The 20105-nt window shown below is 50.7% G+C and overlaps 1 protein-coding gene and 1 long non-coding RNA gene across 4 annotated transcripts in view; one reads left to right on the top strand and one right to left on the bottom strand.

The window, feature by feature from the left end:
- LOC147114210 (E3 ubiquitin/ISG15 ligase TRIM25-like) overlaps positions 1-18234 on the top strand; it is a 46015-nt gene extending 27781 nt beyond the window's left edge. Inside the window, exons 3-6 of the mRNA XM_085995874.1 lie at positions 11032-11262; positions 12001-12023; positions 14489-14632; positions 18054-18234. Coding sequence (XP_085852000.1) covers positions 11032-11262; positions 12001-12023; positions 14489-14632; positions 18054-18114 — 459 coding nt within the window. The 3' untranslated portion in view covers positions 18115-18234. The remainder of the gene's footprint in view (positions 1-11031; positions 11263-12000; positions 12024-14488; positions 14633-18053) is intronic.
- On the bottom strand, positions 5537-18645 carry LOC147114209 (uncharacterized). 3 transcript variants are annotated; one of them, XR_015079377.1, is made up of 3 exons: positions 18395-18645; positions 12902-13027; positions 5537-6081 (listed from the first exon to the last, which is right to left on the bottom strand). It is a non-coding gene; the product is annotated as an uncharacterized LOC147114209 (long non-coding RNA). The 3 variants fall into 3 exon arrangements; XR_015079375.1 differs by lacking the exon at positions 18395-18645 and adding an exon at positions 13751-13967 and having other exon boundaries at positions 5538-6081; XR_015079376.1 differs by lacking the exons at positions 5537-6081; positions 18395-18645 and adding exons at positions 11229-12079; positions 13751-13967.
- Between the last annotated feature and the right edge of the window lie 1460 nt (positions 18646-20105).

The following is a 20105-nucleotide window of genomic DNA, read 5'->3' as shown; positions in this document are numbered from 1 at the left end:
GCGAAATCTTCAAATGCTTCTCCTTCGCAAACTGAAGACTTATAAAGCTCTCAGTACTGCCCGTATCTATAAGGACCTTCACTTCTAACCCATTAACTTGGGCCATAACTATAGCTTTATTTAGACCATGGGCACAGGCAGCAGAAACTGATGCAATAAATGCCCTATCTAAAGGCTGAATGGTCGCAGAGGAGGCAACCGATTTATAAACACGTGCATAATGACCTCTCTTGCCGCATTTACTACACACAGCCTCCCAAGCAGGACACTTCAGACGGGGGTGCCGGGCGTTCCCGCAAAAATAACACTTCTGAATCCTAGAGGCAACAGCTGCCGAAGTAGAAACTGTTTCGGAATCTGGTAAACCACTCCTATTAAGTCCATATAACTCCTTTTCATCCGGAACTGCCAAAACCACGGTCGCAGGCCGATTAAAAAGAGCATAAGAATCCGAGCTTCTCTGAGCCAAATCCAATGTAGAGGCTTGCTCAAAAGCACTCTTGAGATCCAAAGTCTTATTTTCTAATAACCGCTGACGAATTGATCTAGACAGTAATCCATTAATAAATGCATCCCGTACCGACTCTTCCTTATATTCTTCTGCCGACACGGCCTTATAATTACAGTTAGCACCAAGGCGCCGGAGTGCTTGTAAATAAGCATCCAAAGATTCTCCCGCCTGCTGCCTATGGGCAGATAGAAGGTGACGTGCAAATACCTCATTTTTGGGTTTAACAAAAAAAAATTCCAATGTAGCAATAGCCAATTAATAAGTTTCACAGTCCAAAATATACTTGTACACATCCGGAGCAATGTAGTTGATTAGTATATCCAACTTTAGAGATTGCTGATCCAACACACCCAAAAGGTTTTTAAATGTACGATACCAATGTTTCCATTTATCATCCACTCCTGCAGAATTAGGGTCAGCATTAAATCATTCCGGTTGAAGATATCGTTCCATTATAGCAAAAGGTTAATAACTTGAAATGAAGAGTAGATTGCCTTTCTAAAGCTAGGCTTTATTAACCTTAAAAAACCAGCAGCACATCTTCAACACCCAGTCTCAACCAAAGCTGTAGAGAACTGAATTTAAGATGGCCACCACAGATCACATGACATCAACTACCAATGAGTTTACAGCATATATCTCAAGGCAGGAAAACAGGCAACCAATTACAATGCTTCCTATAAAATAAGAATAATCACCACACCCTCTTAGTCCCGATGTTTACCTTTGGGCAGGACACTGACACTTCCCAAATCTTGTCTCCAGTTCGCCTTGAATACTTGGCCGAGTTCGACCTTAGCCAACCCGGCCAATTCCCAACGTGGGAGTATGTAACTGTACCATTATCACCCCGTGTTGCCCCCGCTGAGTTACGGTGGGGCCAGTTCCTCCCATACACCCGTATGTAAAGAATGTCTCGGTGTCTCCCCGATCTCCCCACCCTGCTTTAAGCAGGATCATCCACACGCTCAGCCGCAGCGTCCACCTCATCTCGCGTCCTTGATTCGATTCGTTTCTATAAAAACAAAACAAAAGAATAACACTGCTCTGTGAGGGGTCTCCCCTTCACAGGTCACACTTAACTGATACACATATTTACACTTTGGTTCAATCACTGCTTTTGTTTTTTCTTGTCCCGATGTTTGGGATTCTTGAGGCCCGGGGGTGGAGTAGGAGGAGGTGTCCAGAGCACCCTGGGTCTCGGCACCCGACTACTTCGTCTCACCGCTCCGCCCTCTGAGTCATCCTCACCATCCCACAGCACGGGAGAAAGGCTCACATTGATCAAACTCATTACGGTTCCTTGGGCCTTGGCCCGTTTTGTGCTTCTCTCTCCGGAGTCGTACAGCTTGCACTGGTTAATGTGAAACCATTTTACTCGCCTCGGCAGCTGGATCGCATCGACCATAGGACTTGCCTTATCCACGATGTTATAGGGTCCTTTAAATAATGGCTCGAATGCCCCTATTCTGGCATAATTCCTGACCATTACCTGGTCCCCTACCTTCCACTCGTGGTTCCAACAGCATTTTATTCTGTTGGTGCTGCCTTCCCATATTGTTAGCTGCCTCCCAATGCAGCCCCCTTAGAGTATGGTACAGATCTCTAACAAACCTGTCCCGTGTGACCTGCTGAACCTGTGTTTGGGTCAGGACCAGGACCAACACATGAGTCGGGGTTCTCAGCGACCCCCCTGTCATTAACTCATGCGGAGAGTGTCCCGTACTTTTACAGAGACTGGCTCTGATGCTCATTAGGACCAGGGGTAGGACCTCATCCCATCTCTTCGGGACCTCTCCTATCTCTCTCCTAAGCCTCTCTTTTAAGGTCCGGTCCATCCTCTCTACTATACCCGATGATTGGGGGTTATGCGTCACATTCCATTTTCCCTGTATTCCCAGCAGCTTCAGGGTGTCCTGCATTACTAGTCCGGTGAAATGACTTCCCTGATCTGACTCTACTATCGGGGCAGTCCCCACCGGGAAAACACTTCCTTCACTAGAATCTTCGCCGTGTTTAACGCTGTCGCTGCCCTACAAGGAAAAGCTTCCACCCATTTCGAGAAAGTATCCACTAATACCAGACAATATTTATTGCCCCTACTTGTGCTGGGCAGTGGCCCAATGAAATCTACCTGTATAGACTGCCATGGTCCCCCTACCCTCCTTGTGTGTCCCAACGGAACCTTCCTTCGGTGGGGGTCTGGATTATTCACCGCGCACACTAAACAGTTCTCGCAATAATCCCTTACATCTTCCCTGAGCTGGGGCCACCATCCCACAGCCTCCACTTTATTCCAAGTCGTTTCTGGCCCTGTATGTCCGGCCCCCGGACCCCCATGAGCTGGCTGCAAAAATTCTTCCCTGTACTGCACGGGCACGACCCACCTATTGCCCTTGACTAACATCCCCTGTTTCACTGCTACGTCTGCTGCTCCAAAGGTCCCTCTACAGGCTTCCCACATTCCTTATCCTTAATTACCGTTTTAAGGACTGCATCTTGCAGCTGAGCCTGTTTCAAATCGGGTGGCAATTGTACCTCCTTGGGTCTCTCTTTTCCCTTTTACAGCCATGATCTGTCCAGATCGGTACGGGTCCCAAGGTATCCCTTCCCCTACCCCCATTTTGGCAGGTACATCAGTCTTCTGATTCCCTTCCCATATTGTTACGTTGGCTCCTAATTCTATTGTTAATTCTATCGTTAAGGGTTTCGATACCGCCCCAGCCTGTTCATTACCTGTGAAACCTGCTCGTGTAAATGGGACCCCGCTCGACCATGGGGAAGTGGTCGGATTCGGTGAGTGGACCACCGTGCTAGAGGCGCCTGTATCTACCAAATACCTTCCCCTAACGGACTCCACTTTCACATCTACACATGGTCTGCCCCACTCATTGTAGATGAGCGGACACAGGTACTCGGGCTGGGCGCGGCCCCGTCACAGTGAGGGTGCAGACACGCTGGGTCCTCTGTCACCCACAGCAGCATCCAGTTTCCCTTTATCCTTGCCCAGAACCTGCTGTAATGCGGCCACTAAGATTTTTATTGGGTCGTCTTCTACCTTCCCTCGGTTTGTCTCTACCTTGGGACCCTCGTGCCCTGGTTTCCCCCCTTTCGGGAGCTTACACTCCTTACTCCAGTGTCCCAACTTCCCACAGTTACAACACGCCTGGGATCGACCCGCATTACTTCCCTCCTGTCTCCATTCCCTTTTACTCCTCACATTCCCTTTCACTTCGTGCACCTTCCCCCTGTGTTTCTCCTCTTCCTCCCTTGTCCTGACTTGAAAGCTAGAGTCAGCTTCCTCAGCACACCCATCTCCGTATTGTGGAGGCCCTCTGGGTCAAACCATGACTCAGCCTTTGCGCTGATTCACGGCAAACTGTTGGACACTACGGTCCTCAGCCAATGATTCCTGGGAGCCCCTCTTAATTCTGCGCGCACTAGATCTCCGCCAGTGGCCCTCACGTAAGTCGGCCACAATCTATCTACAAAAGTATCTGGTAACTCGCCTGCCTGCTGCCTCGTCTGCTCCACCTGCAAGAACGGACTACCTTGGCTGTGCCCCAGTGCTACCAAGATCTCATCTTTTAAGCCGTGCATGGTTCCTCCCCCTAACTTGGTGGCTGCCGACAAACTCTGATATAGCTTCCCTTCTAGAGAGAACAGCATCAACTTCCTCATCTCCTGCTTGTTGCAGTTATTAATGCCCCCTACCTGCTCTACATTGGTGAAATGAACGGAGGCGTCTCCTCCCTGCTTTAATTTAGCCACACTCGTCAGCATTCCCTGGAGCTGAAGCGGTGTAAATGGGAGCACATAATCGTTCTGCAACGGCACCGGGCCACCACGCACTGGTGGCGGACCGAACTTCTGCTGTCGTAGGGGACACATTGGTCTCGGTGGTCCCGGTGCTTCGGGAGCCGGCCGATGCTCGCTGTACGGGGGCCCATCATCTGATTCTTTACTCTCCATATCCCAGTCTTCCACAACCTCTCCAGGCGACATGAGATGAACCATCCCTCTGGCCCTGGATAGTTTTAAGGTCAACTTACAGATCTTTTCATTACAAGGCCTGTGATCTGCTCCCTCATAACCCGGAGTTTGGGCTACTCTATTCGCTACCCTGATACCTTTCAATCGTTCCTCCGCCTCTTCGCTTCTTTCTAGATTCCTTTCACTTTGTTCGCAGTGAGTCTGACACAGCCTCTTCCCCTCTGACACCTGACACTAAGTATTCAAAATTGTTCTGCACCCTCTCCTCCTTAACCTTTCTCTCCTGCCTTTCTTCACTTAAATCTTTCGTCAGTCGCTCTATGACGGCGTCCTTATCGCTTGCCTTGGTTTCTAGTTCCCTTTTCTCATCTTCCAGCTGTTTCACCTTTTCCCTGAGAATTGAGGTTTGCTTCTGTAGACACAGTAGCCAAATCACCTTCTCTCTCGTTCTTTTATGGTTAACACTAACCGTCCACTCTGCCGCTTTCTCCTGCGGATCCTGAGAGTGTAACATTTCTCGTGCCCATGGCTAAGAAATGTCTAACTTGCTACATATATACGAGGCTACCTTAGCCCCCATAGACTTCCTATGGCTACATCTAACCGCCCACTCTGCCGCTTTCTCCTGCGGAGAGTACATCATTTCATTTGCCCCTGGCTCAGAAATGTTTACTCTGGCTACCTTAGCTACCCTGAGACCACCTTAGCCTCTCTGAGACCACCTTAGCCTCTCTAAGACCACCTTAGCCTCGCTGAGATCACCTTAGCCTCCCTGAGATCACCTTAGCCTCCCTGAAACCACCTTAGCCTCCCTGAAACCACCTTAGCCTCCCTGAGACCACCTTAGCCTCCCTGAGACCACCTTAGCCTCCCTGAGACCACCTTAGCCTCCCTGCGACCACCTTAGCCTCCGAGACCACCTTAGCCTCCCTGAGACCACCTTAGCCTCCCTGAGACCACCTTAGCCTCCCTGAGACCACCTTAGCCTCCCTGAGACCACCTTAGCCTCCCTGAGACCACCTTAGCCTCCCTGAGACTACTTTAGCATCCCTGAGACTACCTTAGCCTCCCAAGAGTTTGTTGCCCTTACTTTGTGCCTTATTTTGCTCCACACCTCAAGAGTCCTTGCCACAGTCGCCAAGATATGGAAGGTGTTTGGTTTCCTCGTCCTTACAAGGGTACCTTGACTCTGGGTTTTACAGGAACAAAATCGTAGATGACACAAAGGATTAGGTTCAACCCAAAACTGTTAGTTTATTGAAACCAACAAAACACAGACAAAAACCTGTTCAGATTTGGCTGAAACTTACAATCACCCATCCGGACAGTCGTTCCCATTGTGGACTGTGGGCCTGGATCGGAGATGACATGTCCCCGTCCTCCTTTATCTGGCTGCAGCTGCCTACACAGCACAAACCCCTTGTAGAGTCAACTGATATTTAAAATCACCCGTCCGGCTAGTCGTGTCCGACGTCGATTGCAGGCTGGGAGCTGGAGATGACCGTCTTCCCTTCCTTCTTACACTTGGCAGTCGCTGTAGTCAGAGCTAGCTTCCGAGAGAGCTTCCGAGAGAGATTCTGAGCGAAAGAGAGAGAGAGAGAGCTGTGTGTGGTTCCTTCTTACAGTTCTTCCGTCCCGCCTTTTCGAGTCTGGGCCTTCCCCCAACAATCCACACCCAGTAATCCAAACCACAGGACACGTACAGGGCTGGGGGATGGAAGACAACTTATCTTTTCTCCCCCTCCCTGTGGTACATATTTGATGTGATTTAGTCTTACTGCTGATGTGTTTTGCCCAAGGTTAAAATATTTTTCATTGAGGCCAGGAAGTCCATTATTCCGGCAAAATTGGCATTGTTGTCTTATCCATTGAAGATCCATCGAAACCCATTAAAACACGAAGTCTCAATGTCCAAAGTTAAATCATCTATTCACCGTTAAATCACCTATCGAGATGCTCATTGTCCAAAGTAAATGTCTTTTCCAAAGTTAAATTGAAACTCACAGGTGTGTCTGTGCTTCTAGGTCCAACTGCACCTCGCCCCTACCACTGGGCCAAACAGGCTTCCAGCATTTTGCTATTGCACTGGGTTTGTTGAAATCTACACAGTACAGCACTCATCCGTGGTCATAAGGAGGTTGCCATTCTTGCCAGGTGCTACGTATCCGCGGGTACCCACCTGGTACGCCAATTCACTTCTGACCACTCCCAGAGACTCTACTTTACATCCCCATTTATATGTCCCATTCTTGTGCCCCTGCGGCATCAGCATTAGAAATCTAAATGCATCTGCAGGCCCCCCTGCCTGCTGGTCGGGTTACCAGGAGTTCCTGTCTATCTTCCTCCCAGTTAATCAGATTAAGACGGCTGACTTCCTTCTGCACCTGCCGGGGCACCGTCCCAATCCTGATGTCTTCAATGTCTGATTCAACACTGTCAATCAAGTCCCAAGCCAGCATATCACATGCTCGCCCCTTGGACTGTAAATCACTCGCCTTCATTACGGCTTTCCCTAGGACCTCTATACCTCTCTGTAACCAGGTTCCCTGCACTTCTACTGCCGTAAGCGCATACTCCATTCCCTGAGCTGTGAACCGCAGACCCTTGGCGCTTTCCTGCGCCACCCAGGAGGCATAGCTACCCAGGCCCGTGATTTGCCATGAATTTAGGACCAAGTTGGCACTTCCAAACAAGCCCCCCACGTCCCCTAATATTTTCCGTCTCTGCCGCCCCTTGGGGGCCTCTACTTCAGGGGCTATGTGGCCCTTATAATCACTAAGTAATCGCTGCAATTTATGCTTAGCCCAAGTAATTGATGCTGGGTGATCACCACCATTGGCCTCTAACGCTGGCACTATACTGCTCAGGTTATAGATTACTTCTAAAGTGACCATAGTTACATCATGTAACAGTGCCTTTGGACCCCCGACACTGATCATGCCATCCATTGGAGATGGCACCGTGGTGGGACATCGCGACGGCTTTTGATATCCACATGTTGTTAAATCAATGCATCTTATATCAGTACATTGCAACCGCTTAAGAACATCGCTACACAATTCTTGGCAATATTGTCCCACAAGTCCTGGTTCCCAAATGAATGGGGGAAATTTAGTCCAACTTGCTATAATGTTGACGGTACTGATGACCACACCCCTCATTTTTCCGCGCTGTCCTTTGTGCAGCGAGCAGGAGTATAACCAACGTCACAGTCTGGCGTCATCATATATGCCGGTGACTGTTATATCTCCATCAGTATTCACGCTAATTTGTAGTTGTGTATAATTGTCACTTCTGGGTCCGATAACAGGGATCCAGACTGAGTTGAAGGAGTCTGCTTACGTGGTGCCGTAGGACCAACCGCCCGGCGCGCCGGACACTGAACTTTCCCTTTGTGATGGGCAGGGAGGCGGTTCCAATCGGACTGGTTGACCGGGGGCGGACAGTTCACGGTTGCTGCCACAGATAGTGTCCCAGTATCCTTGTCCCATTTTACATTTGGGATTTATTTTCCATACCTTGGTCGTATGGGTACGTGCGGTGACCCGGTCCGTGATCCATATATTGGGTTTCTTTATCCATTCCCCTTTCCCCCCCTGTGGCAGTTGCATGTATTGTTCTGGATGTAATCAAGTACTTTTATCGATGTGCACGGTGGGCGCCTCCCACGCTATTGCAATTGTCAGGAGGGTGATCGCCAACACGGCCGTCCACCAGGCCGCCATTATGAGTATTCCGGAACTCAGAGGGTGGTAAGGTATGTGGAACGTCTGCTTTACCACCAGTAACTGACATGCCGTCTTCATGATCCTACCAGTAAAGTGGGTCCCCTGGTCTGTATCTATTTGTAGGAGGACCCGCCCACCGGGGTATCACCTCCTTTGCCAAAATTCTTGCGGCCGTAACGGCGGTGCAATCTCGTGTTGGGAAGGCCTTTACCCAGCGAGTGAAGTGATCCATTATCACCAGGCAGTAGGTGTTTCCCCTACTCTTTGGAAGGGGACCGGTGAAATCGATTTGTAGGTTTTCCCATGGTCCCTTCGGTCTCGGGTGATTTCCCATAAGAACCTTTATCCCCTTTCCTGGGTTATACTGCGCACAGATCAGGCACCTCTGGCAGTGCTTTGCCACGTCCCTGATGTATATCCCCATGATAGATTTCTAGTAAATTCTGCCTGATACACTCGGGGGCTACCACCTGGTCTGCCCCTTCTAACTTCCATACCCCAGTCACATCCTCCTTTGCCCCATGACTCTCCCATACCCCAGTCGCATCTTCCTTTTTCCCGTGACTCTCCCATACCTCAGTCACATCTTCCTTTGCCCCATGATTCTCCCATACCCCAGTCACATCTTCCTTTGCCCCGTGAATCTCCCATACCTCAGTCACATCTTCCTTTGCCCCATGACTCTCCCATACCTCAGTCACATCGTCCTTTGCCCTGTGACTCTCCCATACCCCAGTCACATCTTCCTTTGCCCTGTGACTCTCCCATAGCACAGTCACATCTCCCTTTGCCCCGTGACTCTCCAAAACCTCTCTCTCTTCCTTTAACGTATCTTCGGGCAGTTGCACCATATTTATTTCCTCTGGTCCGATGGCGCAAGCTACCACCGGGGCCGGAGAAGGGGGCATATTTCCTGTGGCCCCTTTAGCCGCCATATCAGCTCATTCGTATCCTTTCTGTATCCAATCGCCCCCATTCTGATGTGCTTTTACCTTGACTACTGCTCCCTCCAGTGGGAGCCCTGCAGCCTCCACCAATGCCTTTACTAGCACTTCATGTATAATGTGACCACCCTGAGGATGTTATAAATCCCCTTCAAGCCCATGAGGCCATATAATCATGGACTACGCTGAATGCGCACAGACTATCGGTGTAAATATTCACTCGTTTCCCTTGACAAGCCTGTAATTCTTCGATAAGAGCTACCAGTTCCACTACCTGGGCGGAGTCCCCTCCTTCCAGAGCCCCTTGTCGGACCACCCGACCATCCTTCCTCACGACTGCCCATCCCGTATGGGGTGGACCACTTCTAAATTCCCCAGAACCATCGACAAGCATTACTTCACATTCCCCTTCAAGTGGGCTATCTTTTACCCCACAACTTTCCTTATCCTCTACCGCTAGTTCACACTGATGTTCTTCTCCTTCCGTTAATATGCCGCCCACAGGGTTTAATCCACCGTCTTTAACAATCTGTACGGACTTATCCTTTGGGATAAGTACGGCTTCCCACGCTGCTCTTCGGCTATCTGATACTGCTCTTAACCATCCAGTATTAAGTAGGATATTGTTTATGTGGTTTGTGGGTTTCCCTCTTGATCATGAAGGGTGTCATATCGACCCTCCCACAATCCTGTTTGTGTCTAGCCCTTACCTCTGGAAATTGGGAACACACAAGCCCAAAGACGCCCTCAGCCGTCCAATCCAAATTCCATGTATCTCTTCACTTAAACTTCAATTTCAATTCCTCTAACAGATACCAGTGTGTTTAACTCTATTCTGATTGTTTCATTAATTATATAGTTTCTCGGTGGAGTATGTGTCAATGCAGGGACACTAATGTCTCCGAGAGAAAGCTATCCGTTTACTACTCTTTACACTTTTCTGCCTTTCAATAGAAAGCTAGGAACATTCTCATTTGGTGGTATAATTTTCCTGCTTCTATCTTACACCCTCAATCACTTCCTCTCTCCATTGTACACATCCCATTAATTACCATTCATATCTCATTCATCAGCCCTGGAGGAACTTTACTGTCCAGTACAATATTTAAGATAGAAAGCATAGATCACACGTTCTCACTTGGTCCAAGTTATTAACACTTCTTATTTATCATTAATTTAGAGGATCTTTTATTTTCCCGAAAGTAACCCAATATATAGTGCCTGGGTCCATTTTGTCATTTCAAAATTATCCCAAAATCCAAAAAGCAGTACTGTTGAACTGACCGGTTCTGTCAATGTTCAATTTCATTTCTATCAATTTATCTTAACTCCAATTTCAGAAACCAGTGATTCCCAGGCTAGGTGGTTTACACCGAGTTTGATCATTAGAGACAGAAGTGCTACAATTAGTTTACAAGGTGACTTCCAGATAACAAAAGAAAGCAGAGAATCCATTGTGGCTCTGCTTAAGAACCCAAGGGGTTAATTTATCAAATCATAATTTTCCTTCATTCATTGTTGGGAAATATTAACTTAAAATTAAGAAACTTAAATTTAATAATGTCCAATATCTTTAAATTTCATTCAGCAACACTAAAGTTGCTGCTTGGTGAACTTAAACAGCTGTCAGTGGAAAGGGTTAACTCCTTTGCAGGTTTTTTTTTAAGAAGGCTCACGGTAACTCTGGTTAAACTCTGTTTTCTCTCCCAGTAGACACCCTCCACTGCTTGTCTATCTTTAACGGGTGATCGAGTTGTGATCTAAACAAACTGTCCCGTCCCTGGAGAGTGCCGTGTGCTCAGGGTAACAGCTGTGTGGAAGGGACGTTTGTAATGAGAGTTGGTTTGGGTTTCAGACACGAATCAATGAGCTGAAAGGAAAGCTATCGAAGAGCTTCTCTGAATGGAGGAGACAGCTGGAAGAAGATGAAGAATACGCACTGAAACTGATCGATGAGGAGGGGCTCCGAGCTCTCTCACAGATTAGAAGCTGTTCTGAAGCATTAAACAAGAGGATGGAACAGATTTCATTAATAGATGGAGAAACCCAGAGTCTGGTACAGAGGGACCCTCTCTCCTTTATTCAGGTACATCTTCAATATAAACAGGGCCATGGCTGGGGAATGGGGCGTTTGTGTGAGGCTGGTGTGAGGGCTGAATTGTTTGAAGATTGTTGGTGGGACCCAGCATTGGTGCTGCCCCCTCCGCCCTGCCCTCGGAGTGTTGGTGGCCCCCCTCCGCCCTGCCCTCGGAGTGTTGGTGCCCCTCAGCCCTGCCCTCGGAGTGTTGGTGCCCCTCAGCCCTGCCCTCGGAGTGTTGGTGCCCCTCAGCCCTGCCCTCGGAGTGTTGGTGCCCCTCAGCCCTGCCCTCGGAGTGTTGGTGCCCCTCAGCCCTGCCCTCGGAGTGTTGGTGCCCCTCAGCCCTGCCCTCGGAGTGTTGGTGCCCCCTCCGCCCTGCCCTCGGAGTGTTGGTGCCCCCTCAGCCCTGCCCTCGGAGTGTTGGTGCCCCTCAGCCCTGCCCTCGGAGTGTTGGTGCCCCTCAGCCCTGCCCTCGGAGTGTTGGTGCCCCTCAGCCCTGCCCTCGGAGTGTTGGGGCCCCCTCAGCCCTGCCCTCGGAGTGTTGGTGCCCCTCAGCCCTGCCCTCGGAGTGTTGGTGCTGCCCCAGGATGGAGTGCAGTGAAATGTGGGATTAGTCCCCATTCTTGTGACTGGCCCCACCTACTGTCCCACACTGAACTCTTTACTCTCAATCCCAAATTCACGGTTTGGGTCCATTGGGTGTTGGTTTGTTCATTGACTGATTTGATCTCCTGTCTTTATTCACAGAACTCGAAGCAGCTCCTTTCCAGGTAAGTTCCTCTCAGTCATACAGTAGCTGCTGCTGATAGGGAACCTTCAGCTGTATCTGGGAGAAGAGTGAAAGTAGAATCACGGCTTGGAAACCTTCCCAGATAAGGAGCTTTCCAATGGTGGGAATATTGAGTGATGTGTAACTGGGGTTTGAGGGGTTATTGGCTCAGGCAGCCTGTGGGAAATGGGAGATTCTACATGTCTACTGAGGACTCCCAGCTCTACCTCACCACCACCTCTCTCCACCCCTCCACTGCATCTGTCTGGTTACGCTGCCTGACCGAGATCCAGTCTCCGATGAGCCAAACTTTCCTCCAATGAAACATTGGGAAGATTGAAGCCATTGTCTTTTAGTCCCCGCCACAAACTCCGTTCCCTGGCCACCAATTCCATCCCCCCTCCCTGCTCACTGTCTGAGGCTGAACCAGACTGTTTGTAACCTCAGTGTCCTGTGTGACCCTGAGCTGACTATTCCAATGTTCTTCTGGCCGGCCTCCCATCTTCCAACCTCCATAAACTTCAGCTCATCCAAAACTCTTCCTGTATCCTAACTCGCACCAAGTCCTGTTCACCCATCACCCCTGTGCTCGCTGACCTACATTGACCACTGGTTCAGCAACACCTTGAATTTAAAATTCTCATCCTTGTGTTACAAATCCCTCCATGGCTTCGCCCCTCCCTATCTCTGTAACCTCCTCCAGCCCTACAGCCCTTCGAGATCTCTGCGTTCCTCCAATTCTGGCATCTTGTACATCCCCGATTTCCTTCGCCCCACCATTGTCCGCCGCCCCTTCAGCTGCCTGGTCCCCAAGCTCTGGAATTCCCTCCCTAAACCTCTCCGCCTCTCTTCTCCTTTAAGATGCTCCTTAAAACCTACCTCTTTGACCAAGCTCCTGTAAAGTGCCTTGGGATGTTTTACTACATTAAAGGCACGATATGAAAGCACGTTGTTGTTGTTGAGTGACATGAGCTGTTCCATCGGTGTGTTGAGCTTCTCAGGAACCTGTTAGACAGGAAGTGAGAGAGAGTTAAAGCTGCAGTGACCTGTATCTAACCGAGGCTTCCTAAAGGCTCCATGTGTGTCAGTGACATCTTTATTCCATTGGGTCATTAAGTGCTGTGTGATTGGCTTGTTCTGTCAAACAGCCCATGGAGAATGAGGAGAGGAGCTGGTCCTAGTGTCAGAGTAACAGTAAAATGTGTTGTGATTGGCTCATTCTATCCACTAACAGAGAAATGAGTGGGTGCTGAGATTTCCCAGGAATGTCAGTGTCACTGGACACTATGACCCTGATATTAACGGGGAGGTGGGGTGGGTGCGGGGGAGGCCGTTAACGTGGGAATGCCGGGGACATGGAGGCCCTATTGATTGACGGCCTGGCCGGCGGACAGGAGCAAAACAAGCGACAGGAGGCTGCAGCCGGGGGCCCGTGGGGGCGTTCCCCGTCACTCAGAGAGGGAAGCAGAAGCTCCGGGGCCCACTGCGGGGGGGGAAGGGAGGGGGAGGGTGGGAGAGGAGAGGCTCCGGGGGCCCATTGGGAGAGGGAAGGGAGGGGGGGAGAGGAGAGGGACCGGGGGCCCACTGGGAGGGAGGTGCGGGGGGCTGGGGACGAAGACTGAAAGATTGGGGCTGGGGCAGGCCCAATGCTTCCTTGTGAGGCCTGGGGGTCTCCTGCTCCTCCTGGCCCACAAGGAGTGCTAAAATGATCTGATCTTTCGCACTTACCTTGGCCAGTCGGCTCCTCCCGCCTCAGATCTGCTGTGGGGCAGCCGACAGCGCCGGCCTCCCCCTGACCCACACTCACATTTCACTCACCACCCTGATTATGACATCAGGCCGTGACTTTCGAATGTTAATGAGGCCCCGCCTGCCTTTCGCAGGAGCCTCGTCGATGGCCTGATTTGTGTTTGTTTAAATTGAAATAGCTGGGAACGGGGTCGGGCTGGGGTCGGGTTACTCGATCTGGATGTTTTAACCCCCGACCCTCTCCCGCCCATCGGGGTGTGAGGGGATTAAAATCGAGACGTCTTTGAGGGAAACCCACCGATCCCAGGTCCCTGGGAGGCTGTTCCTTCTCCTCTCCTCACTTCACGTGATTGTCGTGAGTGTGTTCCTGCAGCGAGGGGGAGCACGGACTGGAGACCCTCGGGATAATAATAATAATTAATAATGGAAAGATGAGGCTCCAGTACAGAGACACTGGACTGAACACAGACAGCTTTGAAAATCACAAACTGAGCTGAAGTGGCAGCAAAGCAGGATCCCACTGCACGTGTGGAGATCAGTGTGAATGCAGGGAGACTGACAATCCCGGGATTCTGCCATTTTCAGGATGGGTTGCTGCAGGATGTCAGTACGAGCATTAGAAGGGCTGCAGGCTGTTGCACTGATCACTCGTTCCCCTTTGGGTTTCTGATCGAAATGTCCCCACTGATAAAAACATTCTCTCCTCTTTCATTCTAGAGTGACTGAGACTCAGAGAATCACAGACCCAGATGTTCCAGCGCTCACCCTCAACCTGTCCAATATATCTCAACTTATCCAGAAGAGGCTGAATGGATGGGAAAAGTACCACTCAGACATATTGGGAATCATCAGTAAGAACATGCAGCTTTTCTCCAATATAAGGGACTGGGAGCAGGTCGGGTTAGTTGTGTTCAGACAGTGAATATCCTGAACTTTAATATCAGCTCCCTGTGTCTGTGGATCAGGAGCCTGAGATTAATCCTCAGCCCCCAGTAACACCTGCTTTAAACATTCCTCACTGTAATGGGCCAGAGCTTCACCCCCCATGGGCCAGGTAGGGGCGGGCTATACTCTGCCAAGCATACCCCAAATAGTGAGGAACCAAGAGACTGATAAGAGTGAGGAGCTTAAAGTCATTAATATCAGTGAACAAAAAGTACTTGAGAAACTAATGGGACTAAAATCCGACAAATCCCCTGGACCTGATGGCCGACATCCTAGGGTTCTAAAAGAGGTGGCTGCAGAGATAGTGGATGCATTGGTTGTGATCGTCCAAAATTCCCTCGATTCTAGAACGGTCCCAGCAGATTGGAAGGTAGCAAATGTAACCCCGCTATTCAAGAAAGGAGGGAGAGAGAAAACAGGGAAATACAGGCCAGTTAGTCTGACATCAGTCATCAGGAAAATGCTGGTATCTATTATTAAGGAAGTGATAATGGGGCACTTAGAAAGTCATAGTATGATTAGGCAGAGTCAACATGGTTTTATGAAAGGGAAATCATGGTTAACAAATGTATTAGTGTTTTATGAGGATGCAACTAGCTGGGTAGATAAAGGGGAACCAGTGGATGTAGTATATTTGGATTTCCAAAAGGCATTCGATAAGTTGCCACATAGAAGTTTACTACACAAGATAAGGGCTCATGGGGTTGGGGGCAATTTATTGGGATGGATAGACGATTGGTTAAAGGACAGAAAACAGAGAGTAGGGATAAACGGGTCATTTTCCAGTTGGCATGTTATAACTAGTGTGGTGCCACAAGGATCATTGCTTGGGCCTCAGCTATTTACAATCTATTTTAACGACTTGGATGAAGGGACCGAGTGCAATGTATCCAAGTTTGCTGATGATACAAAGCTAGGTGGGAAAGTAAGCTGTGAGGAGGACACAAAGTGCCTGCAAAGGGAGAGAGACAGGTTAAATGAGTGGGCAATAAGGTGGCAGATGGAGTATAATGTGAGGAAATGTGAGGTTATTCACTTTGGTAGGAAGAATAGAAAAACAGAATATTTTTTAAAAGGTGAGAAACAATTAAATGTTGGTGATCAGAGAGATTTAGGTGTCCTCGTACAGGGAAAACAGAAAGTTAGCATGCAGATACAGCAAGCAATTAGGAAGGCAAATGGCATGTTGGCCTTTATTACAAGTGGGTTGAAGTACAAGAGTCAGGAAGTCTTCCTACAATTGTATCGGGCTTTGGTGAGACCACACCGGGAGTACTGTGCACAGTTTTGTTGTCCTTATCTGAGAAAGGACATACATGTCTTAGAGGAGGTGCAACGAATGTTCACTCGATTGATCCCTGGGATGAGAGGAGGGATTGAGTAGATTGGGCCTATTCTCTCTGGAGTTTAGAGGAATGAAAGGGGATCTCATTGAAACATATAGGAGAGGTTGTTTCCCCTGGCTGGAGAGTCTAGAACTAGGGGGCATAATCTCAGGATTTAAGTCTGAGATGAGGAGGAATTTCGACACTCAGAGTTGTGAATCTTTGGAATTCTCTACCCCAAATGGTCGAAGTTCAGCAATGATCTTATTGAATGGCGGAGCAGGCTCGAAGGCCCGTAGGGGCTAGTCCTGCTCCAAATTCTTATGTTCTTATGGTTAATCAGAGTGTCCATTAAAGGGGCACCGTTCCTCACAGGGCCGTCAGTATTATTGAAGAGTAAAGTAAAAAGGAAGTCTTGCATTTATATAGCGCCTTTCACAACCTCAGGAGGTCCCAAAGTGCTTTACAGCCAATGAAGTTCTATTTTTGAGGTGTAGTCACAGTTGTAATGTCAGAATATCTAAGTATGGAATATATAACCCCCCCATCGAGTAATATGAAGGAATCGGGACCTCGCTGTGTCACAATTCCCAATCACCGTCTGCAATTGTTTACAGTGCCAGCTTCCACCGAATACAGGGGCCCATCGAACGTAACTCCTCCCCCACACAGCTCCTCTGGGGCAGCCCCTGTCCCACAGAGCGCCACAGACTGGGATCAGGGGGAGAGAGGGAGTATCCCAATGTGTGTTTAGAATCTGAAACGGGGATCACTCTGACAGTTTTAAATTTCTATTTAACCCTTTGTCTTTCTGTGTTGTTTCGTCAGTCAGGGTTCAGTGTGAGGGATTTGAGGGTCAAGTTCCTGCACCTGTTCCCTCCTCACAGAGTCTCAGAACCTGGGGCCGAGGGGGTGTTGGTGAATTCAGAGTGAACAGGGAGCAACAGTTTAATGTACAGAAGGGTCCTCAGATTCATCTCAATTCACAACTGAATCCTCACTGCTGTGTGTAAAATGGTGGAGGCTTTAATAAAGCTGAAATCAGGATGGGACAGTAACAGGAGGGAGAGAGCCCAGGGCACACACCTGTGTTCAGGATAAGGCACTAACAGGAGGGAGAGAGCCCAGGGCACACTCCTGTATAGAGGATGGGACAGTAACAGGAGGGAGAGAGCCCAGAGCACACTCCTGTATTCAGGATGAACAGTAACAGGAGGGAGAGAGCCCAGAGCACACTCCTGTATTCAGGATAAACAGTAACAGGAGGGAGAGAGCCCCGGGCACACACCTGTGTTCAGGATGGGACAGTAACAGGAGGGAGAGAGCCCAGGGCACACTCCTGTATTCAGGATGGGACAGTAACAGGAGGGAGAGAGCCCAGGGCACACTCCTGTATTCAGGATGAACAGTAACAGGAGGGAGAGAGCCCCGGGCACACTCCTGTATTCAGGATGGGACAGTAACAGGAGGGAGAGAGCCCCGGGCACACTCCTGTATTCAGGATGAACAGTAACAGGAGGGAGAGAGCCCAGAGCACACTCCTGTATTCTGGATGAACAGTAACATTAGGAAGGGAGCCCAGGAACATTCCTGTAGTCAGGATAAACAGTAACAGGAGGGAGTGAGCCCCGGGCACACTCCTGTGAGCTGTGCGTTCCCAGTACAGCCAGTGCTGAGATTGTGGGGCTGTAACTGTGAGGCTGTTGGGTGTGTTGTGTGCCGGTGAATCTCCTCCATTGTGTCTGGGAGAACGTGTGCACAGTGCCAGGGGCTTGTGTGATTAAACTGACTGCTACTGCGTGTCTCACTGCAGTGTTTGCTCTGAGTGTACAGCACTGGGGCCCACACACTGCTATTGAACAGGGATTCTGATTGAAGGCCATTGATTTAACATGGGAAGAATCCAGTCTAACCGGTAATATGGGGCTGACACTGTCTGGGAAATACTGACACTCCTACCCTTGATCTGAGTGGAATAGCCCTGTCTGACCAATCTCTTCTCTCCTCTCTAGGGCAAAGCTCACCGATGAGCCTGGATCCAAAGACAGCAAACTGGAACTTGGTTCTGTCTGATGATCTGAGATCAGTGACACGGACTGAACAGAAACAGCCCTACCCACCTCACCCAGAGAGGTTGAAAGACCGGCCCCAAGTCCTCTGCTCCCAGAGCTTCTCCTCAGGATCCCATTCCTGGGATGTGGAGACTGATGGGAATAACTGGATAATCGGGATTGTGTGTGGGAGCGTCGAGAGGGCAGGGGTAAACTCTCTCATTGGGTACAACAGTAAATCCTGGGGTTTATATTGTGATTCTGGTTCTCTCAGGGCCCGGCACAATTCCCAGTTCACTCACCTCGGACGGTTCGGGCCTGGGATCAGGATCCGAGTTCAGTTGGACTGCGAGGCTGGGACTGTGTCATTTCACCAGGTCACTGACTCACTGACACATTTACACACATTTCAAACCACATTCACTGAACCCGTGTTTCCAGCATTTAATTGTGTGAACAAATCCCTAAAGCTGTTAAATGAATCCCGATATCAGAGACTCGGCGACATCCTTCTGGCTCCGGGAATCGGGTGACGTCACTTCTGCTTTGGGGTGGGGCCTCTGAAACGGGTCTATGATGTCACTTCCTGGCTAGGGCACTGATTATGTCATTTCCTGGCTGGGGTCAATGATGATGTCACTTACTGGTCTGCACCCTGGTGATGCTGTGGGCGGGGCTCTCTCAGGCCCCGCCCCTGATGATGCTGTGGGTGGGGCTCTCTCTGAGGCCCCGCCCCCTGGTGATGCTGTGGGTGGGGCTCCCTCTGAGGCCCCTCCCCCTGGTGATGCTGTGTGGGGCTCTCTCTCAGGCCCTTCCCCTGGTGATGCTGTGGGCGGGGCTCTCTCAGACCCCTCCCCCTGGTAAATTAAGCCCCATAACTGAGACTCGGCGACATCACTTCCGGCTCCGGGAATCGGGTGACGTCACTTGTTTGGGGCGGGGCCTCGGAAATGTCTCTGATGTCACTTCCTGGTTGGGGCAGTGATAACTTCCTGGTGGGTTGGGGGTTCCTTGTTGATGTCACTTCCTGGTCTACACCCTGGTGAGGTCGTGGGCGGGGCTCTCTCTCTGGCCACTCCTCCTGGTGACTCTGTGGGCGGGGCTCTCTGGCCACTCCCACTGGAGATGCTGTGGGCGGGGCTCTCCCTCAGGCCCCTCCCCCTGGTGATGCTGTGGGCGGGGCTCTCAGGCCCCTCCCCTGGTTTTGCTGTGGATGAGGCTCTCTCTCAGGCCCCGCCCCCTGGTGCTCCTGTGGGTGGTGCTCTCTCTGCACCCTCCCCCCCCCGGTGATGCTGTGGGCGGGGCTCCCTCTAAGACCCCACCCCTGGTGATGCTGTGGGCAGGGCTCCCTCTGAGGCCCCTCCCCTGGTGATGCTGTGTGCGGGGCTCTCTCAGGCCACTCCCCTGGTGATGCTGTGGGTGGGGCTCTCTCTCAGGCCCCTCCCCTGGTGATGCTGTGGGCAGGGCTCCCTCTGAGGCCCCTACCCTGGTGATGCTGTGGGCGGGACTCTCTCAGGCCCCTCCCCTGGTGATGCTGTGGGCGGGTCTCCCTCTGAGGCCGCTCCCCTGGTGATGCTGTGGGCGGGGCTCTACCTCCAGCCCTCCCCTGGTGCTGCAGTGGGCGGGGCTCTCTCTCTGGCCCCCCCCTGGTGATGCTGTGGGCGGGGCTCTCTCAGGCCCTCCCCCTGTGATGCTGTGGGCGGGGATCTCTCTCAGTCCCCTCCCCTGGTGAAGCAGTGGGTGGGGCTCTCTCTCAAGCCCCTCCCCTGGTGTTGCTGTGGGCGGGGCTCTCTCTCAGGCCCCCCCCCGGTGATGCTGTGGGTGGGGCTCTCTGTTAGGCCCCTCCCCCTGTGGATGCTGTGGGCGGTGCTCTCTGAGGCCCCTCCCCCAGTGATGCTGTGGGTGGGAATGTCTCAGGCCCCTCCCCGGTGATGCTGTGGGCAGGGCTCTCTCTCAGGCCCCTCCCCGGTGATGCTGTGGGTGGGGCTCTCTCTGGCCCCTCCCCCTGGTGAT

Source organism: Somniosus microcephalus, chromosome 8 (assembly GCF_052327205.1).
Source record: "Somniosus microcephalus isolate GS21.2 chromosome 8, FLI_Smic_1.0, whole genome shotgun sequence".
Classification (NCBI taxonomy): domain Eukaryota; kingdom Metazoa; phylum Chordata; class Chondrichthyes; order Squaliformes; family Somniosidae; genus Somniosus; species Somniosus microcephalus.
This window is presented reverse-complemented; position numbering and strand designations above follow the sequence as displayed.